A 19843-nucleotide genomic window follows, 5' to 3' on the forward strand; every position below is an offset into this window, starting at 1 on the left:
CAGCTGTACACTCTTATCAAAGATGGTACCTTCTCTATTTAGTTCTGTAGCTCGAACTATTTTCTCCAGAAGCAGGTTGAAGAAGTCGCACGATAGGGAATCGCTTTGTCTGAAACCTCGTTTGATATCGAACGGCTCGGAGAGGTCCTTCCCGATTATGACGGAGATTTTCGTGTTGCCCAACGTCAGCTTACACAGCCGTATTAGTTTTGCGGGGATACCAAATTCAGACATCGCGGCATAAAGGCAGCTCCTTTTCGTGCTGTCGAAAGCAGCTTTGAAATCGACGAAGAGGTGGTGTGTGTCGATTCTCCTTTCACGGGTCTTTTTAATTATTTCGCGCATGGTCATGGTCTGGTCGGTTGTTGATTTTCTAGGTCAAAAGCCACACTGATAAGGTCCAATCAGTTTGTTGACGGTGGGCTTTAATCATTCACACAATACGCTCGATAGCACCTTATATGCGATGTTGAGGAGGCTAATCCCACGGTAGTTGGCGCAGATTGTGGGGTCTCCTTTTTTATGGATTGGGCATAGCACACTTAAATTCCAATCGTTGGACATGCTTTCGTCCTACCATATTTTATAAAGAAGCTGATGCATGCTCCTTATCAGTTCTTCGCCGCTGTGTTTGAATAGCTCGGCCGGCAATCCATCGGCCCCCGCCGCTTTGTTGTTCTTCAGGCGGGTAATTGCTATTCGAACTTCCTCGTGGTCGGGCAATGGAACGTCTGCTCCATCGTCATCGATTGGGGAATCGGGTTCGCCTTCTCCTGGCGTTGTGCATTCACTGCCATTCAGCAGGCTGGAGAAGTGTTCCCTCCATAATTTAAGTATGCTCTGGGCATCAGTGATTAGATCACCTTTGGGGGTTCTACAAGAATGCATTCGCTTACTGAAATTAATTAATCAGTCATCATCATAGTTCAATGACCTCAAGGTCTTAAAAGTACTAAAATTGCAACAACTTTCGGAATTCCAAGAACAGGCAGGCAACTATTTGCTTTTCATTAGTCTAGCAAAGCAAAGCAAAGCAAAACGAGCCAGCAGTAGTCAACAGACGGGTTTTTTCTCGGCGCTACACTTTCAGACTTTCGTCTCCAGTGCTACGAGTTTTAAGTGTTTGTAGTTTTAGTGTGGAACACCCGACAAAGGGCTTACTCGGTCATTGGCCATCTTTCATTGAGCCAGCTCGTTGCACATATCCTTGTTGAAAATTTTATTATTATTATTTGCCACAACCGACCAAAACTCTTTAAATACCGAGTGTGTGGCCTGAATTATTAGGAATGCATACGTGGGTGAGCGTATGCAGTTGTAGTTAAGTATATAGCGGAAAATGTTAGACAACGAATCAACAAATGAAAGCAGGACTAATATAAAGCAAAGGAATACATTATTGCACACCTCATTTCTGCTGAACCGTACGCTGTTTGCCAATTCGTTTTATCGCTTCTTTGTACACATATTCTCACATTCCTTACTCTGTATTTTTAGATGAGAAAAATCATATGCTACTGACCGGCGTACAACATCACTCGCACCGATGCGCACAAAGTTTTTCGCTGCCGCACCCATCACAAGCTGACGCAGGACACCGTTGTGAGCAGCAATATGGGCAAAATTCAATTGACTGGTAAGTTAACTACAGCAACAACAATGCTAACAACAAATAGTGGCTACCTTCTTTACTGGCGTAAACACCGCTTACGCGATTATAGCCGAGTTGGCTACCTAGCATTGCAAAAGCGATACACGCTTGACCTCACTTCACGGCATTTAGTTTGCTGATAGCCAAGCATGTTCATTTTAGTTGCGTGTTCTACGTATTAAGTGTTTGCGACAAGAACCACGTAACTCAAGAACAGAAATATAAATTTTTTTTTATATTAAATCATGATGACGTATAGTATTTCGTGAATTTAATGAACAAAAGGTTGAATTTCGCTAAAGAAATAAGTCGAACAATAATCATTTGGTTTTACTACCGTTTCAATTATTATTTCACTTCTATAAAATGTTGTGCAAAATATCGATAACATTTCAGTGCAAATTGAAAAGAGTTAGGTTAATTTGGTGCGTTTTCAGTTACCAACAGAGATCTGTTAGATATCTTGGTCAATATAAGGGTAGCTGAAGTGTGTAATCTCTTCCAATTTGCTCTAGTACAAAAGGCTTTACAGGTTTGTCTTTGTCTGCAACGCCATTTACTTTCGGTCACTTACTATTTTTTGTTACTAACAACTTTGTAACTACGCATCAGTGGATCCATTCAGAGCTTATTATTTACATCCTTCTTTCTCACTACTGATGTGGGTCCGTCTAAGCCCAGCACTCCAAACTTTGCCAGTTTCCTCTATCCTTTTCAAGATGACGCCAGAGTCTACGGACGGCCCCAAGTACTCCGAGAAGAGTTCTCTCGAGTGCTCCAAGTGCTTGCCATCTCGGTTCGTCCTCGTTCATGTTTCTGCACCGTATAATTATAATTGAACGGTTGAAAAGTTATTGTGTGCTTAATATTCTGGCTTAGATTGTTTGTTGAATTTATGTTGGTTCCGAGATAGTATGCAAAATCCTTCACTTCAAATTAATAGTTGTCAACAGAGACGTTGTTCCTAAGAAAGACCACAGAGGTCTCCAAGTATTTCATCTTACCAAAGTTCACCACAACATTAACTTCGATGGCTTCTCTTTCTTAGCTAGGAAAGGCCGCGCTGACGATTCTGTTGTTTAGGCCTAGTTATGATGTCAATATTATTTGCATTATGCTTTTAGAGTAGAGGGTGTCGTTGCGGTTCAGTTTAGTGGTGCGTATCACTTTTTCTATCATTATGTAGAAGAAGAATCGCCCTGTCTAAAGCCTCGTCTGATATCGAACGGCTCCTAGAGGTCTTTCCCGATTTTGACGGTGCTGATAATTGTGGCTAACGTCATTTTGCATATCAGTATGGTCTCGCACGGGATGCAAAATTTAGACACGGCATGGAATATGCAGCCATTGTGTCGAAAACGACTTTAAAGGTAATGGGTCTCGAATTATTTGTGGAGAATCAACTTGGTTGTATTATACAAGGTCTGCGGCAAAAGAAAGAAAACTTTTTAAATATAACTGTTTCTGGTGGCGCCACTTATTGGCGGGTATATGAAGTAAAAAGCTTGATCTCTTGTTGACATTTCGTAAAAATTTTAAGACAATTGGATAACTACAATCGACGTTATCGATCAAAAAGTGACAGCAGCTTTTGGTCATCGGTCGTAAAATGGATTTTGAATAAAGAGCAAATATTAAAATTTGTTTTAAACTTGGGAAAACGTTTACTGAAACATTTCAAATGATGAAAAAAAGAAGCGTATTTTGTCACGCATTCGTCGTGCTCGACCACAATACCGTAAGGCAGGGTCCTGGCGCCTGTTGCACGATAGTGTGCCGTGTCATCGATCGACGCTTGTCACTGATTTTTTGACAAAAAACTCCATATTAACCATTACTCACTTACCCTACTCACCAGATCTGGCACCGTGTGATTTTTACCTATTTGGAAAACTTCATTTGCCCATGAAAGGACACTGGTTTCAGGACATTTCAGCTATCCAAAAGGCGACGACCGATATTCTCAAGAGCATTCCGAAAAATGACCTTAAACACTCATTTGAAATGCTAATTGACCGGGCCAAATGCTGTATCGAAGCATCAGGAAACTACTTTGAATAAAAAAATATAACTTTTGAAAAATATTAATTTTTTGTTGTTTTTTCACAGTCCTGTTTCTTTTGCGCCAGACCTTATAATAATAAGACCCTAAACAAATTTTTTAACTCAAAAATTCCCAATGAAAAATAGCTTAGGAAGTTTTTGCAGCTGATCTAGCATCCCTTTTTCATCCGAATTAATATAATTTTGAATTATTTATACACAAATTATTAAGATCTGTCTCGAAAATATTTGCATAGCTAATCCATTGAGGTATTTGTGTTCTCGGACTTTAAGGCTCAATCTTGTCAAAGGATAGCTGATCTGCTTTTAAGTTACAATTTATGTGTTTGAAAAAGAAAACTGTAGAAGCCAGGAGATCCATCTTTGACCAATTAAAATTTTCAAAAGTAGAGTAGTTGCTCTTTACGTCAACTCAAGCTGCAATGTTAGAGCGGAAAAAATAAAAATTATAGAGCCAACGTGACTTTTCAATTATTTGAATTCAATTAAAAGGATATGCATCTTCCCCTCAGGTAACTGTAAATTGACCCCTGTCTTTGATTTTATTTAAATATTTTAGCTTTAACTTGTGTGGGAGAGAGTCATGCTTAGCCGAAATATGATGTGATATAAGCCACGTGCAAGGTACACATCCAATAACGGCTGAACGAAGTCCATATATTGCTACGTATATCGTTTTGAAGTTTTGGGATTATGGACTCTATAGTCAAGCAATTATATTTTAGTTCAATTAAATTTTTTGACGTCGGGTAACTTTCATGGATCTTTGGATCTTCAAACCCCATCTCCACAAATCATTTTACTGAGATATTTCGAGTCTTTTTGGTTTGTGTTTTTTGCATATTGTAAATTTTGCCTATGAGGAAAGCCGAGTGAAAATGGAATTCGACTATTGGAAGCACCTGATTAACATGTTACGAATTTCCCTCTGCCAACCGCTGCGAATACGTTGCTTATGACTTGCACAATAATGTACCGAGGTTACTCCAAGCATCGCCAATCGCATGTGGGTTTTATAATGTTGCGGTGCGTTAATTACATCGTCAAATTAATTACCGATAGCTTCGAAGCTAAAATCCAAAGGCAACCTAGACATGAAGCTTGCAATAAGTATACGCTGGAGGCACTTGAAAAGTACTCAAAAGCGCGTACGAGCGCAAATAAACAAACAAAAAAAACAAGAACTATTTAATTGTGGTTGTTATTGGGAGTAAATGCATATGTAATTGCCGTTAATATCTGTTTCATTTGCGCTGAGTTCTTTGGAACATTTTTGTTTTTTGTTGTTATTGTTGGTAACTGTTTTCTATAAGCAAGTGTATTCTTAATAAGCCGGTATAATATTTTTGTAAACATTTTTAACACTCTCACTCTTTTTCTTTGTCTCTTAATACTCCACAGAAATGCGAGAACTCGTGCCGCCCATTATGAACGAGAAGGCCACAAGCGTTGTAGCACGTCTGGGCGATCCCATTGTTGTGCCATGCGCAAACCCGAAGCCTGTCTATCGGTAATTATTGCATATTAATCATTTAATGCTTCTTTAAATTTCACCTGCAACTCGTAATGTACGTGCCACTTAGGATTACAATATGTTGAATGAAAATATTTAAATTTCTACAGAGTTGAAATGAAATAAAAATACGTTTTTACTTGGGTAATGTAAAGACAATTTGATAAGCGCAACTTATACATATGCCCATAAAAGATAGCGTTTAGAAACTCAGTGATTTAGTGAGTCTTCCTTGTCAATATAATTTATACTGTTCGATCTCACCAAAGAATAATCAGTTTCACTATTGATACCAGAAACAACATAACAAGTAGTATAGATAAGATTAGATAGTAACACACCTAGGGTGTTATGTACAGTTCTCCTTGGAGTAGAATCCTTGGAGTAGTACGTCAGCAGCGAGTCCGAGCAGACGTGTTTTTTAGTGGTCCAAAACATCAGAAAGAATTGGTGATTTTTAAAGTGGTAGCAGACTTGTTTTTGTGTGTTTTTGTTTGAGACTTACCGGGAGACTGGAACTGGGCTTCTGATTGAGTGAATGCTAGTACCAAAAATTAGATAAGTACTTTGATTTGGTTTCAATAGAATAGAATTTGGCACTTACCTGCCCCTTTTTTGATAATTTTATATACATAAAACAAAAAATAAATAGGAATTTCCCCTCGTAACAGCGTATCAAAACGTGCACTTAATTCCTTTTTGCCGTTTTGACTTAGTCTATCAGCTGTTTTTTTTGTTTTGTTTCTCCTTTTTCTCCTTCTTCGTTTTGCTTTGGTTGCGGCATTGCCAACCATCAAAGTATAAGTAAGGTTTATTAGGGCAAAGACTGAACGTACCCACTGACAGGTGTTCCCAACTATTCTCTGGCAGAATTATGGCCTCTGAGAACAGTTTGGGATGTACACCAGAGAATCCTTTTCGGAGGAACTCAAAAATTTTGAGAACGCCTCCAAAAGGCAAACCTGAAGGGGCCACAGCTGCTGGATCAGCAAAAATATGCGAAAATCCCGACCAAGCAGGCAAAGGTGGCAAATCTGAGCAGCTCCAAAATAATGGAAATAATGAAAATCCCAGTAATTTCTGCATACTGGGTAAAAAAATCAAAGAGCTCGAAAGCATGATGTCTGGTCAGAGACATATTAACCAAGCTATGCGGGATCTGATAAGCTGTATCACAAGCTTGTATGACAAAGCAGAAAAGCAAGAGCACCCGTCGAAAAGAGTTATGGTAGGAAAAGCGTCGCAGGTATCTCCTATCAAAAGTGATAAAAATGCCCCAAAGAGACCTCGCGAGGTATTGGGATATTTGCCACCAACAAAGAAGCCGAAAAACATGAGTCATAAAGTGCAAGCAACATATAGTGAGGTCACTGAATGCATGCACAAAGACAGTGTGGGAGACAAGCGCGCTGGCGAGAAATGGGTAGACGTCGTAAGAAAGAAGAAACCGATCGTGAAGAAAATCAGATCGAAACCAGACGCTATAATCTTAACAAAAAAGGAGGGGGCGTCGTATGCGGATATTTTGAAAAAAAAAAAATAAAATGCGACAGAGGCCTTGAAGAACTGGGTTCAAACGTGAGGTACATTAGAAAAACCCTCAAAGGAGACCTGCTAATTGAACTAAAAAATCAAGCAGAAAAGAGAGCCGACATGTTCGAAAGTGCCCTGGCAAAGACATGCACGAATTCCCCGAGTTGTATGCTCTGCAAAGGTGAACACTCTGTTCTGAGTACGGCCTGTCCTAAATACGCAGATATGTTAAAGTAAACGAAAAACTGAAGACACTGCAACTTAATCTCAATCATTGCGCTGCAGCACAAGACCTTCTAAAACAGACGGTGCTAGAAGAAAACATAGATGTCGCCATATTAAGCGAACAATATTCTCAACGTTCGGAAAGCACTTGGTGTAAAGATATAAGTGGCAAAGCAGCAATATGGGCCTGCAAAGGACAAGCCTTCACATCTCGCTCCAATGAAAATGGCTTTACATGGGCGAATATACAAATATTTTTTGTATATGCTCGTCCTGTGCAAGATTGCCAATTTGAAGATTTTCTCCTGGAGTTGTCTCTAGAAATCAGAAGCAAATCCCCAATAATAATAGCGGGAGATTTCAACGCATGGTCTACTGCTTGGGGTAGCAGAATTACAAACCATCGTGGTCGCCTCATTCTAGAATTTTTTGAGTCAAACAAACCTTATGATTTTAAACAGTGGCACACAAAATACCTTTCAAAAGGGAAATAAAGGATCAGTAATAGACCTAATGTTTGCCAACGACGCGCTTAGCAGGAACTAAATGGAAGGTGTCAGACTTGTATACAAATAGCAACCATATGCTATAATTGCCGAAGTTTCGTTCTCACAGGAAACGGAACACTGTCTAGAAATACTTCTGAAAACGAAGTTGGCGGCTAAATAAGACTTTGATACTAACGTTTTTGAAAGCGTCAACGAAAAAATGAAGATACTGCAACTTAATCCCAATCATTGCGCTGCAGCACAAGACCTTTTAAAACAAACGGTGCTAGAAAAGAACATAGATGGCGCCATTTTAAGCGAACAATATTCTCAACTTTCGGAAAGCACTTGGTGTAAAGAGTAAGTGGCAAAGCAGCAATATGGGCCTGCAAAGGACAAGTCCGATTTATGGTCTACATCTCGCTCCAATGAAACCCATAATGGCTTTACATGGACATTAAACCAACCACACGAATATACAAGAGAATATTTTTTGTAAGCTGCTATGTCGATTCGTCCTAGTGCAACAATTGGGTTTGTGTTATTCGAATTTGAAGATTTTCTCCTGGAGTTGTCTCAAGAAATCTGAAGCAAATCTGCCCCAACGTAATTTTAATAACGGGAGATTTCAATCCGCTTTTTTATCGACAAATTTTGTCAGCTGCATTTTGGTTGAAGCAGAATTACAAACCATCGTGGTCGCCTCATTCTAGAAAAATTTTTGGAGTCAAACAAACCTTATGATTTTAAACAGTGGCACACAAAATACGTTTCTAAAAAGGGAAATAATGGAAGAACTGAGACTTGGTTGAATGTTTGCCAACGACGCGCTACATACACAGGCATACTAAATGGAAGGTGTCAGACTTGTATACAAATAGCGACCATATGGCTATAATTGCCGAAGTTTCGTTCTCACAGGAAACGGAACTCTGTCGTAGAAATACTTCTCGAAAACGAACATTGGCGGCGAAAAAAGACTTTGATACTAACGTTTTTGAAAGCGTCTGGAGTGCGGCAAAGGCATCAGGCGAAGATGCCGCCCACTTAGTATCCGCTGTGCAAAAGGAGCCAGTTGCAGCATGCGATGCAACTATGCGCAGGACGAGACACAATATAAATAGGAAGCCGGTGTACTGGTGGAACGACGAAATCGCCAGGCTGAGGAAGCTCTGTCACTCAGCTAGACGCCGCCTACAGCGTAACCAGGGAGGTGATAACGAAATCAGACTCAGAGAATCATTTAAATATCAAAAAAAGCTCCTGAAGTCAGCCATTATCCGTAGTAAGAGATCCTGTTTCGAAAAGCTCTGTGAAGAAGCGAACATAGACCCCTGGGGAACGGCATACAAAATTTGTATGTCGAAGTTTAAAAATAAGTCTCAGCAACCTAAGAACGCATCCTTTATGAAAAATGTTGTCGAAGCGTTATTCCCAACATATGCCTCAATTTCCTATATTAAACGAAACGAAACTACGGAGCCACCGCTATTAGTCACAGAAGACGAATTATTGGCTATTGCGAAAAAAATCAAAAACTCTAAAGCGCCCGGAATAGATGGTATACCAAATAGAGCCCTTAAAGAAGCCATAACTCTAAGGCCCAGCCTATTTGTTAATATGTACAATGCGTGTATATTAGAAGAGGTGTTCCCTGATCCGTGGAAAATACAGCGTCTGGTTCTACTCCCAAAGCCAAAAAAGCCACCAGAAGAACCTTCATCTTATCGACCTCTTTGCATGCTCGACACAATTGGGAAAGTGTACGAAAGCATTGTAAGAAACCGCTTGGAGTTAGCAATCCAAAAAGCCGGCGGATTATCAGAGAGACAATACGGCTTTATTAAAAAGAAGTCCACTATTGACGCATTAAGAGAAGTAGTTGATACTGCAAAATGTGCAATAAGTGGAAAAAGATGGAAAGGTGGCAGGAAAAAATACTGCGCGCTAATAACCCTGGATGTGAAGAATGCGTTCAACTCCGCAAAATGGGCAAATATAATAAAAGCTCTACACGATATAGATGCTCCTCATTATCTGATAAATATTATAATGAGTTATTTCCAAAATAGGATATTGCTATACGAGACGGACGAGGGCACTCAGAGCTACACTATCTCCAGTGGAGTACCGCAAGGCTCGGTTTTAGGCCCGTTGTTATGGAACCTAATGTACGACGGGGTGTTAAGAATACCGCAACCAAAAAATGTGAAAACAATCGCTTATGCGGATGACCTCGTAGTGGTAGCTGTAGCTAAACATCTGGATGACCTCCGGATCAAATGCAATGACAGCATAAATGGTCTGCGCCGATGGTTTACTACTAAGAGTCTAGAGCTGGCTGAGCAGAAAACAGAAGTCCTGCTCATAAGCTCAAGGAAAATTGAGGAGAAAATATCGCTGACCATAGGAGAATGTGAGATTACTTCACAGCCGCAGTTGAAGTATCTTGGGGTAATAGTGGACTCAAGACTCAAGTTCAAAGAACACTTAGAAAATGCGACAAGTAAAGCTAATAAAATATATAATGCGTTATCTAGAATGATGGCAAATAAAGGCTGTGTGCGTTCCAGCCGACGATGTTTAATAGCTAAGGCAATAAGTTCAGTGATCCTGTATGCGGCTCCAATATGGATACAGGCGCTAGAAACAAAATCATATGCTAGACCAATTAACACAGTGCATAGGCTTTCAGCAATACGAGTGATAAGTGCTTTCCGAACCATTTCAAATGACGCTGCTGAGGTATTAGCCAGTATGGCACCGATTGACATCCAGGGAGACGAATTCGCGCGAATATATAACTTATCAGAGACGTCTACCACAGCAAAAAGAGAAGAGAGAATAAAAAGCATTGCAATGTGGCAGCAGCGGTGGCAAACTTCATGCAAAGGACGGTGGACCTACCGACTGATTCCGGACATACACTCGTGGATAGGTAGGCAACATGGAGACCTGGATTTCCACCTTACCCAAATACTCAGTGGGCATGGTTGCTTCAGAAGCTATCTATTCAAATATCGTCATGACTTTAGTCAATACTGTCCGACGTGTACAGAGTGTATAGAAGACTCTGAACACGTGTTCTTTCATTGCCCTCGGTTTTCTAGTATAAGGGAAAAGCTGAAAACCACCACTGGAGGTAGTATCACGGTGGAAAATTTGACAGCACTTATGTGCGAGTCCTCTGTAAAGTGGAATGCTGTCAGCGAAGCGGCAAATCAAATAATGACAAAATTGAGACATTTAGAACAGATTAGGCGTCAGTCAGTCCGTGCAATAGAGGAGACTTAAAAGTCTTCTTCTCTCCCATGAAGTAATACTTTGTCTAGTGGTCCCGTGGGAGAGACATGAGGTGGGAGTAGGTTAGGTTTAGCGGATTAAAGTCCCGCACTCCGGCTTTCGATGCTTCCTCCTACTATAAAAAAAAAAAAAAAATGTACAGTTCTCCTTTAACTGGACGTCAGCCATCGGCAAAGCGCCCAGAACCTAGCATAAAATACGGGAGATAGTACTATCTCATCTTTTTCCAAATAGCTGTTGCAACTGGCATTTGCTATGGTTTGTAATCGTACCGCATTAATGCCGATCGGACAGTGTTCAGTTAAAACTTCAATAATTACTAAAACGGGGACTTTTCTGTATGTGAAGCGTATGGGTCTGATTATGAACGAGGACTTTGGATTACCACAGTCGATGGAACAATGAGCTGTACGAGATATACGACGATATTGACATAGTTCAGCGAATTTAGAGGCAGCGCCTACGCTGATTAGGTCATGCTATTAGAATGGAAGAGAACACTTCAGCTTTCAATTGAAGTGAGTACTCGCCGGTGGAAGCAGAGGAATAGAAAGGCCTCCACTCCGTTAGAGAGGGGTGGAAAAGGATCATTGGTATCACGAATCGGTGCCAATAGCGAAGAGAAGAGACGACTGGCGCTCTGTTGTTAACTCCGCTATAACCGCGTAAGCGATGTCTACGCCATTAAAGAAGAAGACGAACTGAACCCTTTTCTGTGTGCAAGGCGTTCACTAGACTTCTTATGACTTACCCTGAGCCAGAATTGCGACTGCACAGCTGCTAATAGTTGGCCAATGCCTGCTGTGTATTTAACAAGCCATCAGCGAACCAAAGGAAACCAACGGAATTCCCATTTTTCAGTTAGTGAAACTGAAATACCTTCCCTATCAATCTAATAAGGCGTGCTGTTTCTAGTCATACTACCATGATCATTCACCCAAACCTGTCTAATCATGTAGTAACTCGATGCTTAAGATAAGTAGTCTAGGCATCCTTTTACTAGTGTTAGCGAGCTCAAGACTAATATCGCTGCTCTACAACCAGAGTATAGGAAGGAGTCAGCACTTTGGAAAAATAGATCTACTGCTACCTTTATGGTCACCTTACAGTGGTTAGAACGCATAAAAATGGAGCTGATGGATAGTTCCTGACGGTGTACTAGTACCCCAAACTAATATTTGAAATGGAGATGTCACCCAGCACCAGTTATCTACATACTATCATTTCTGAAAATACATACAAAAAACCTACGTAAAGGCACCTCATGTGAAAAACGAAGTTGAAGATGAATAGAGAAAGCTATGCGAATAATAAGAATCTGAGTCTTCAATATTCTGACGAGCTTTTAGAAATAGTATGTGTAAATTCACTAGACATACCAAATGATAGAGGATGCCGAATAAACTTGCGCAAAAGGAAAGGCAAGAGAAATTTCAGCAGTGCATTTTTTAAATTATACAGATACAGTGATTTTAATGCTAAGAATTTCGGTTTAATTTTAATATTGCATTTTGATGCTGAAGCTGTGATTAAAGAACTCAGAGTTTAATGTGAATTTTCCGAATTTGTAATAAGTTCGAAGTTAAATGTAAAATTTTTTGCGAAAGGTGTTTTAAGAAACTGTGAGTTCAAGGAAACTTTTTGGGACTAAACTATATGTTATGCTAAATGGGCAGTTAACTCGAGTTTATTGCGATAAAATGTGAACGTATTAAAAAGGCACGACAGTGCAAGAAATGAGTGATCGTTGATATATTTTCAATACCCTATTTCCTTTTTGAGAAACGAAAGGCACTTTAAATTAATGAAATAACTGCGGACAATTCAAATTGACAAAATTTAAATTAATGTGGGGAGTTCAGAGTTTAACATGAAAATGGAAGCAGAAAAAATGAGGGTGGCCTCATAAGCACTGCAGACTCAAATGCCGCCACCTTCGCTTACATAACACACAAAGCAATGTATGTATGTGACGAAATATTTGCAAGGGAATGTCATGCATATTTGCGTACAACTCGACGGCACACCAAGTCAAGCTAAGACAATACGAACAGACCAGCAGCCGCAAATGGTGGCGAAGAGTAAGGGCAACCATGTCAGGAGCAAGCAGGGAAATAATTTAACACACATGACTGCTGAAACTGTCCCGTTGCACGCTGGAACCGTGGCAACCAACTGTGCCGGGCGAAACACAAAGGGAAAATGTAAATAGCAGAAAATTAAGGAGCAGAAATCCTAAAAGCCAGAACGACATAAACAAAACAACAACAAAAGAAGAAGAAAAAGCGATCCAAGCGAAGCAAAAAATTAACAAAAAGGTCTAGAAAATGTGAATTGTTGTGCGACCGTATACTAGTAAGTTTGTGTGGCATAGAGCCGGGAAGAAACTCAAGCGACAGTGGAAATACTCAAGCGAGCCTATTGGTCTGGGAAAAATGAGCACCAGATTGTGGCTGTTAGGCGTATGCGCCTTTTAGTATGCTACATTTATTTATTTGTGCTAAATATGTGTTGAGACAGTTTTTGCCTTTTCCACACGCACATTCTTATATGCCCATATTACAGTTGATACGCTCGAGTACATTGACATGCAGTATTTTAATATGCCTCAGCAAGCAGGATGCCGGCAACTACATACTATTCGTCTATAATAGCGACCACCGTATCGTAATATCATAACAGGAAGGCGCCCAATGTGATATAATTGTTTTGTGAATGAGACCTCATCCTATAGAATTTAGATTAGATTTTTCCTTCTCAAATGAAGCCAAACCCATTTATTTCCGTAAGATATGGAAAGAATCATCTCTCATCTGTTAGCGCAGACATACTACAACGTAGAAACCCTATAGAAAACCTTCAATCAACCTCTCTCATTCGATATATACGGTATAAAGCAACTCAAAATTTTTAAACTCATATGTTGGCTGAAGGTAAAATTTTTCCGATTTTTCAATTTTGGTATTAGCGCTTGGCATTACCAGAAAAATATTTCTCTAAATTTCATTATTTGCGTTTTACTAAGATAAGTAACAAAAAAAGACGAATGAATTCCGAAATTCTTATATCAGATGCATGGGAAGTCAACCGGAGAGTTCGAAAATGTTTACATTAGGACTATGCGGGTTATATGAATTACTGTACAATTTTATAAATTTTTAGTAGTTAGGCGCAACATTACCAAAAGAAGATGCCTCCTAGTTCAATGTCAACTCATACTTACGATTAGCCATCAGACATCTACTGGCATTGTTGAAATATCGGAAGGATCAGTGAGTGTCAACAAGGAATACTTTTTGAGGGTTGTGCGTTGTTTGCGCGAAGGTATTCATAAAATTAGGCCGAAATTATGGGCACAACGATAATCCGCATTCCGCATTGATTCTTCTGAATTCTGGTTATTCAGCAAACTCTACCGACCCCTCCGGGAGACCCTTTTGAGTCATTTGTAGATTGTAAATAATAATCACTCCGCGCATTGAATACTATTCTGAAAATTGAATTTTGACAAATGTTTCGAGGATTAGAAAAAACGTTAGCACATTTAAATTTCGCCCAATTAGCCTAATGATTGGTGTTTTTGTGTAGCTCTAACCGTAGATATGTGTTATTTTCCTTAGACGCGCACGCATCCGTCTACTCTCCACAGAGCACATACGCATTACGTCCATTACGAAGGAGGGCAAGGGGATGTATCAGTGTACTGTGAAAAATGATTTGGAGTCGGCCCAAGCCACAGCAGAATTGCGACTAGGAGGTGAGTAGAATGCTAATTACGGCAATTATTGACTTTATTTCATAACTGTAATTAGGATTTTTTTAAATTGTGAGCGCAGTGTTCAAAAGGGGTGGGTCAAACAGATAATTGAAAGACTAATAGGAAAATGATGTAGAACCCTAGCAACGGCAGGGCATTTTCTTTTAGAATGTTTCGATGGATTGATTCCTACTTCTACATTTCTGCTCTCCTAGTGCCCCACGTGGTTTATTCATTCGCAATTCTCTTTCAATGACGAACTTCCACTAATTAGAAGCCTGCATAATATCGCAGAAAAAGTTTGGGAAGATTTCGCGGTCCTTGAAAAACACTTGGGTGTACACTCTACATTACATTCTAAGCACACCTACGTCTTTGATCTTTTTATAAGTAGAATCTAATCTCACTTGAACCCAATTATGGAAATCCCACACGCTGCTTTATAATGCGAATGTCTTCTTAACTTTAGGAACGTGGATCTAATAAGTGTTTCAGGTTGTGATAGGTATTGTGTCTTTTGTTAATAATATTTCAGATTATATTACTTAACTGATAACATAATTTCCTTGCAGAGGTGGCACCGCAACTAATTTACAAATTCATCGAGCAAAACATACAACCAGGACCGTCAGTTTCGCTGAAGTGCAGCGCCAGTGGCAATCCAACACCGAAAATTGGCTGGCACTAGGATGGATTTCCGCTACCAAATGTGAGTATGACAACCCTAATGATATATTTAACCTATACTATTAAGTATAACTAATAAATTCATATATAACATACCATAAATGGCAAATGTTGACTCGACCTAAGAGAAATGTAAGCAGTTTAGTTTCCGTTTCAGCTATTAGCTGCCTATATGACTATCAGGGTGGCCTAAAGTTGATTGCATTTAACGCCGCAATTAAATATGTCGTGGTACATTCTCACAACTTCAAAGGAGAAAAGTGTAAAGTTTAACATGGTCTCAATGATTTTGCGCAAAAACAGTTCATTACCAAGATTAAAACAGGAAAAATAGAGAGAAACATTATTAACTCGATTGCTTAGCTGACAATTAGTTTGCACCACTGAAGACGAGGTGTATGCATATTTTATTGCCACTGCCAACGTGCAACGGAAATTGCATATCTGAATCCATACATACGTAATTATGTCCTTTACGGGTGTTTTTTTAGTCGTTTACTCGAGTGGATAATGCGCAATACGCAGCGAAGACGCTACAAGAATTAAAGTCGAACGACCATCGACCGCTTCGCGAGTTCAGTGAATAAATCCAAAACAAACTGTCCACCGATCCTGATATTTACCAAAAAGTTTTGTTAGGCGATGAAGCACACTTTTGATTGGATGGGTATGGTAATAAACAAACTTGTCGCATTTGAAGGGAGTGGAGTGGAGTACATTCTAAAAAAGTCACTGTTTGGTGCACTCTATGGTATGGTCCATATTTCTTTAAAAATGAGCCAAGATTAATGACTTTTTCGTCCCTGAATTGGATTCTATTGAAATGATCGACTTTTGGTTAAATCGAAATAATCAGTTCATTGAAGGAAACTTATGGTATGTTTGGATATGAAAATTTTTACTTATTTCTTTCTATTTTTGAATTACTAAAATTTTCAAATGATTCTTACATAAATTTTGAACAAATGCTTATGATTTGAAATATAATTTTTGTATTTATGAGATGTATTGAATTTTAGCATAAAGAGATAAAATGTATCCTATGTCCTTACCCTGCTTCTAAGCTACATCCCCACCAATTTTAAGCCAAATCAGTTCAGCCATTCTTGAGTTATGAACGACTTTCTTTTATATACCAACTTGTACCATACTTGTAAATGACAAAAAATAGCAAAAAAGAAAAAAAAAACGACAAACACATGCGGGAGCTGTAGCACATGAAAATTTTCATTAGCTCTGCTGTGCTACCGCTCCCAATTTTTTGCTACCGCTACGCCAGAGCATAGCGCAGAATTTAATTTTTTGCTCCCGCTCCAGCTATAGTTTTTTACCTAACAAAACTCGGAGCAGAGTAGAGCACATACTTTACATTGTTATGCTAAGGCTATGCTGTGGCTCCCGACAAAGTGAGAGCGGTAGCGATAGCATAGCAATAATTTTAGAAATTTTGCTGCTACGGAGTAGTAAATGAGAACCCTGGTTCTACACACTTTTGGTGATATTTTGCAGCAGAGAAATGCATGAAATATTTTATTTCGAATTTCATTGTATAATTTTGTCTAAAAGGACGGTGTTTTGACTGAAACTTCTCATAGAACTATTTATATGTCTAAACTCCTTCAACAAGTAGAAGCTAATCTCACTTGAAACCAATTATGAAAATTCCACTCCCTGCTTCATAATGCAAACCTATTGCGCTTTAATTCTGGAAAAATCCTTCTTCTTAACTTTAAGAACTTGGATCTAATACGTGTTTCAGGTTCGAATAGGTCCTGGTGTTTTGTTAATAATATTTCGGATGATACTTATTTACTGATAACATAATTTTCTTTCAGAGGTGGCACCACAACTAATCTACAAATTCGTCGAGCAAACCATACAACCAGGACCGTCAGTTTCGCTGAAGTGCAGCGCCAGTGGCAATCCAAGACCGAAAATTGGCTGGCACTTGGATGGCTATCAGGGTGGCCTAAAGTTGATTGCATTTAACCCCGCAATTAAATATGTCGTGGTACATTCTCACAACTTGAAAGGAGAAAAGTGTAAAGTTTAACATGGTCTCGATGATTTTGCGCAAAAACAGTTCATTAACAAGATTAAAACAGGAAAAATAGAGAGAAACATTATTAACTCGATTGCTCAGCTGACAATTTGTTTGCACCACTGAAGACGAGGTGTATGCACATTTTATTGCCACTGCCAACGTCTTCATATTTCAAATTCAATTTTTCTATTTGCGGAAGTGGCGTATACAAGTACATATGTATTCATACTTATGTAGTTATGTCCTTTGCAGGTGTTTTTTTAGTCGTTTACTTTATTGGATAAAACACATCCTAAGATACGCCGTACATTGCGCAGCGAAAGCGCCTTTGCTGCTTTGGAGCAGAGTATCGAAGAAGACTCAAATTAGTCCATACGCAACAATTGGAGCTGTAGCCATCCACTCTATGGAACATTTTTCGGAAGGATGTTAGGCTTGCAAAATCCAACTGCTGCAAGAATTGAAGTCGAACGAACATCAACCACGTCGCAAATTCGGTGAATCCAAAACAAGCTGGCCACCGATCCCGATATTTCCCAAAACGGGTTTTAGGCGATGAAGCTCACTTTTGATTGAACGGGTATGTTAATAAACAAAATTGTCGCATTTGGAGAGAGTGGAGAGAGTGGAGTGGTGTATATTCTAAACGTCACCATCTATAGTTAGAGGGAATCTTTGGTCCTAATTTCTTTATAAATTACCAAGATTAATGACTTTTTCGTGCCTGAATTGGGGGCTGTTGAACTGGTTGACTTTTGGTTAAATTGAAATAATCTATTCTTTGAAGAAAACTTTTTAGTAGTGTAGTTCGTGACGATTGACTCCACTAATACTAAAAAGGGTCGTAAATCGGGTCTCTAAATAAAAGTCAAAAGTCTAAAAAGCACCCTTTACTTATAGTATGCATAAAGAAGTATATGTGCATAGTGAAGCTTTAACGCGTGATTGCTGTCACCAGCAACTTTGAATATGACATATTGGAGAAGACGTACTGGTGTTGCATCAACACACTAGCGCTTACATACACACACAGTTTATAGTGAAGTGAACTTTTCTACCCGTGATGGACAAGAGCTATGTTAAAAGCATAAGAAACCACTGTTGGTATGTTCGACACACTTGTGTTGATGTGTTGCAGCAGAGAAATGCATGAAATATTTTATTTCGAATTTCATTGTATAGTATAGTTTCAAAAGACGGTGTTTTGACTGACGCTTCTCATAGAACTACAATGTGTAAGCCTTCTGATGACTATGAAGCTAAAAACCCTGGTACTCGTGAACGATTTTGGTTTTCTTCATCAGTCACCTTTCTTCTTTTTATACCCTGAACAGGGTATTTTAGAAGTTAGTCACTAGGTTTGTAACACCTTGAAAAAATATATCATCATGAAATTTGTCATGGACTATTGTCTAAAGCAATGGTGCAATCTCCGAAGAAGTTGTTGAGACCGCAGCGCTATAACAATACTTGTATACTCTTTTAGGCTATTAGAATTACACCTAAGTACGGTACTGTGGACAAAAAATACTAACACTTTTTAATTTTAATTTCGCCGAAATACTTTTTTTTTTTCTAGGTTGGTATGAGTATCAGTGACATCTGTGTATTATATGCTTGTCTTTCTGATATACTAAGAAGAAGTTGCATTAAACATTGTAATCAAATTTCTGTGCCCAAGGGTTCAGAATATTGGAAAAGCCATTCGGTGACAATTCTTTGTCGCGGTCAAGTATTTTTGATTGGTAAAAATGATTCAAAGATGGTCCAGAACGTGACGTCCGCGACTGATCAATATGTCAATAAAACAAGAAAAAACGTTAACTTCGGCTGCACCGAAGCTAATATACTCTTCGCAGGTGCATTTCTTTTAGTAACTATGTGTTCAGTTTGTATGGAAGATATATGCTATAGTAATCCGAACTGAACAAGATTATAAAGGGTGGGCTATCTAACGTTTTAAATTTGAATTATCTATATTTCGACATTGGAAACGTCAAGTACCAATCGGAAAGTGACAGATATTCAGTAAGAAGTCTAAAATTTACGAAATGGGTCACTATTCACTAGAAGAAAGCTGGGAAATATTGAAAACTTTTTTCCAAAGTGGTGAGTCTTCAATACAAACTGTGAGAAATTTGGCAAAAAAAGAAATGAACAGTGCCATCAGTTCAATTTGTGCAACAATTTGTCAAGCGTGTGCGTGAAATTGGCTCGTTGGTGGATAAACCAAAACGTCAACGTTCATTTCCCGCGCGTTCAACCGAAAATATTGCGACTGTGGCTGATTTTGGTCTGGTGGAATCATCGGCCCATTTTTCTTCGAAAATGAAGAAGGAACCGCCGTAACCATCAATGGTGAGCGATGTCGCGCAATGTTAACCGAACTGAAGAGGAAGACTTGGACAACATTTGGTTCCAGCAGGACGGCGCTACGTGCCATACTACATCAAACGCTACACTCAATATTTTACGCCCTAACTTCGAAAATCGCATAATCAGCAAAAGAGGTGATGTGAATTGGCCTCCCAGAAGCTGCGATTTAACTCCGTTGGACTATTTTCTGTGGGGAGCTGTT

At 39.2% G+C, this 19843-nt stretch overlaps 1 protein-coding gene across 1 annotated transcript in view; it reads left to right on the top strand.

Annotated features, from left to right (window-relative positions):
- The window catches only part of LOC126752696 (cell adhesion molecule Dscam2-like), a 147910-nt gene that overhangs the window by 65551 nt on the left and 62516 nt on the right, over nt 1–19843 (top strand). Inside the window, exons 5-7 of the mRNA XM_050463669.1 lie at nt 1498–1636; nt 5117–5225; nt 15107–15243. Coding sequence (XP_050319626.1) covers nt 1615–1636; nt 5117–5225; nt 15107–15243 — 268 coding nt within the window. The 5' untranslated portion in view covers nt 1498–1614. The remainder of the gene's footprint in view (nt 1–1497; nt 1637–5116; nt 5226–15106; nt 15244–19843) is intronic.

Source organism: Bactrocera neohumeralis, chromosome 3 (assembly GCF_024586455.1).
Source record: "Bactrocera neohumeralis isolate Rockhampton chromosome 3, APGP_CSIRO_Bneo_wtdbg2-racon-allhic-juicebox.fasta_v2, whole genome shotgun sequence".
In the NCBI taxonomy this organism is placed as follows: Eukaryota; Metazoa; Arthropoda; class Insecta; order Diptera; family Tephritidae; genus Bactrocera; species Bactrocera neohumeralis.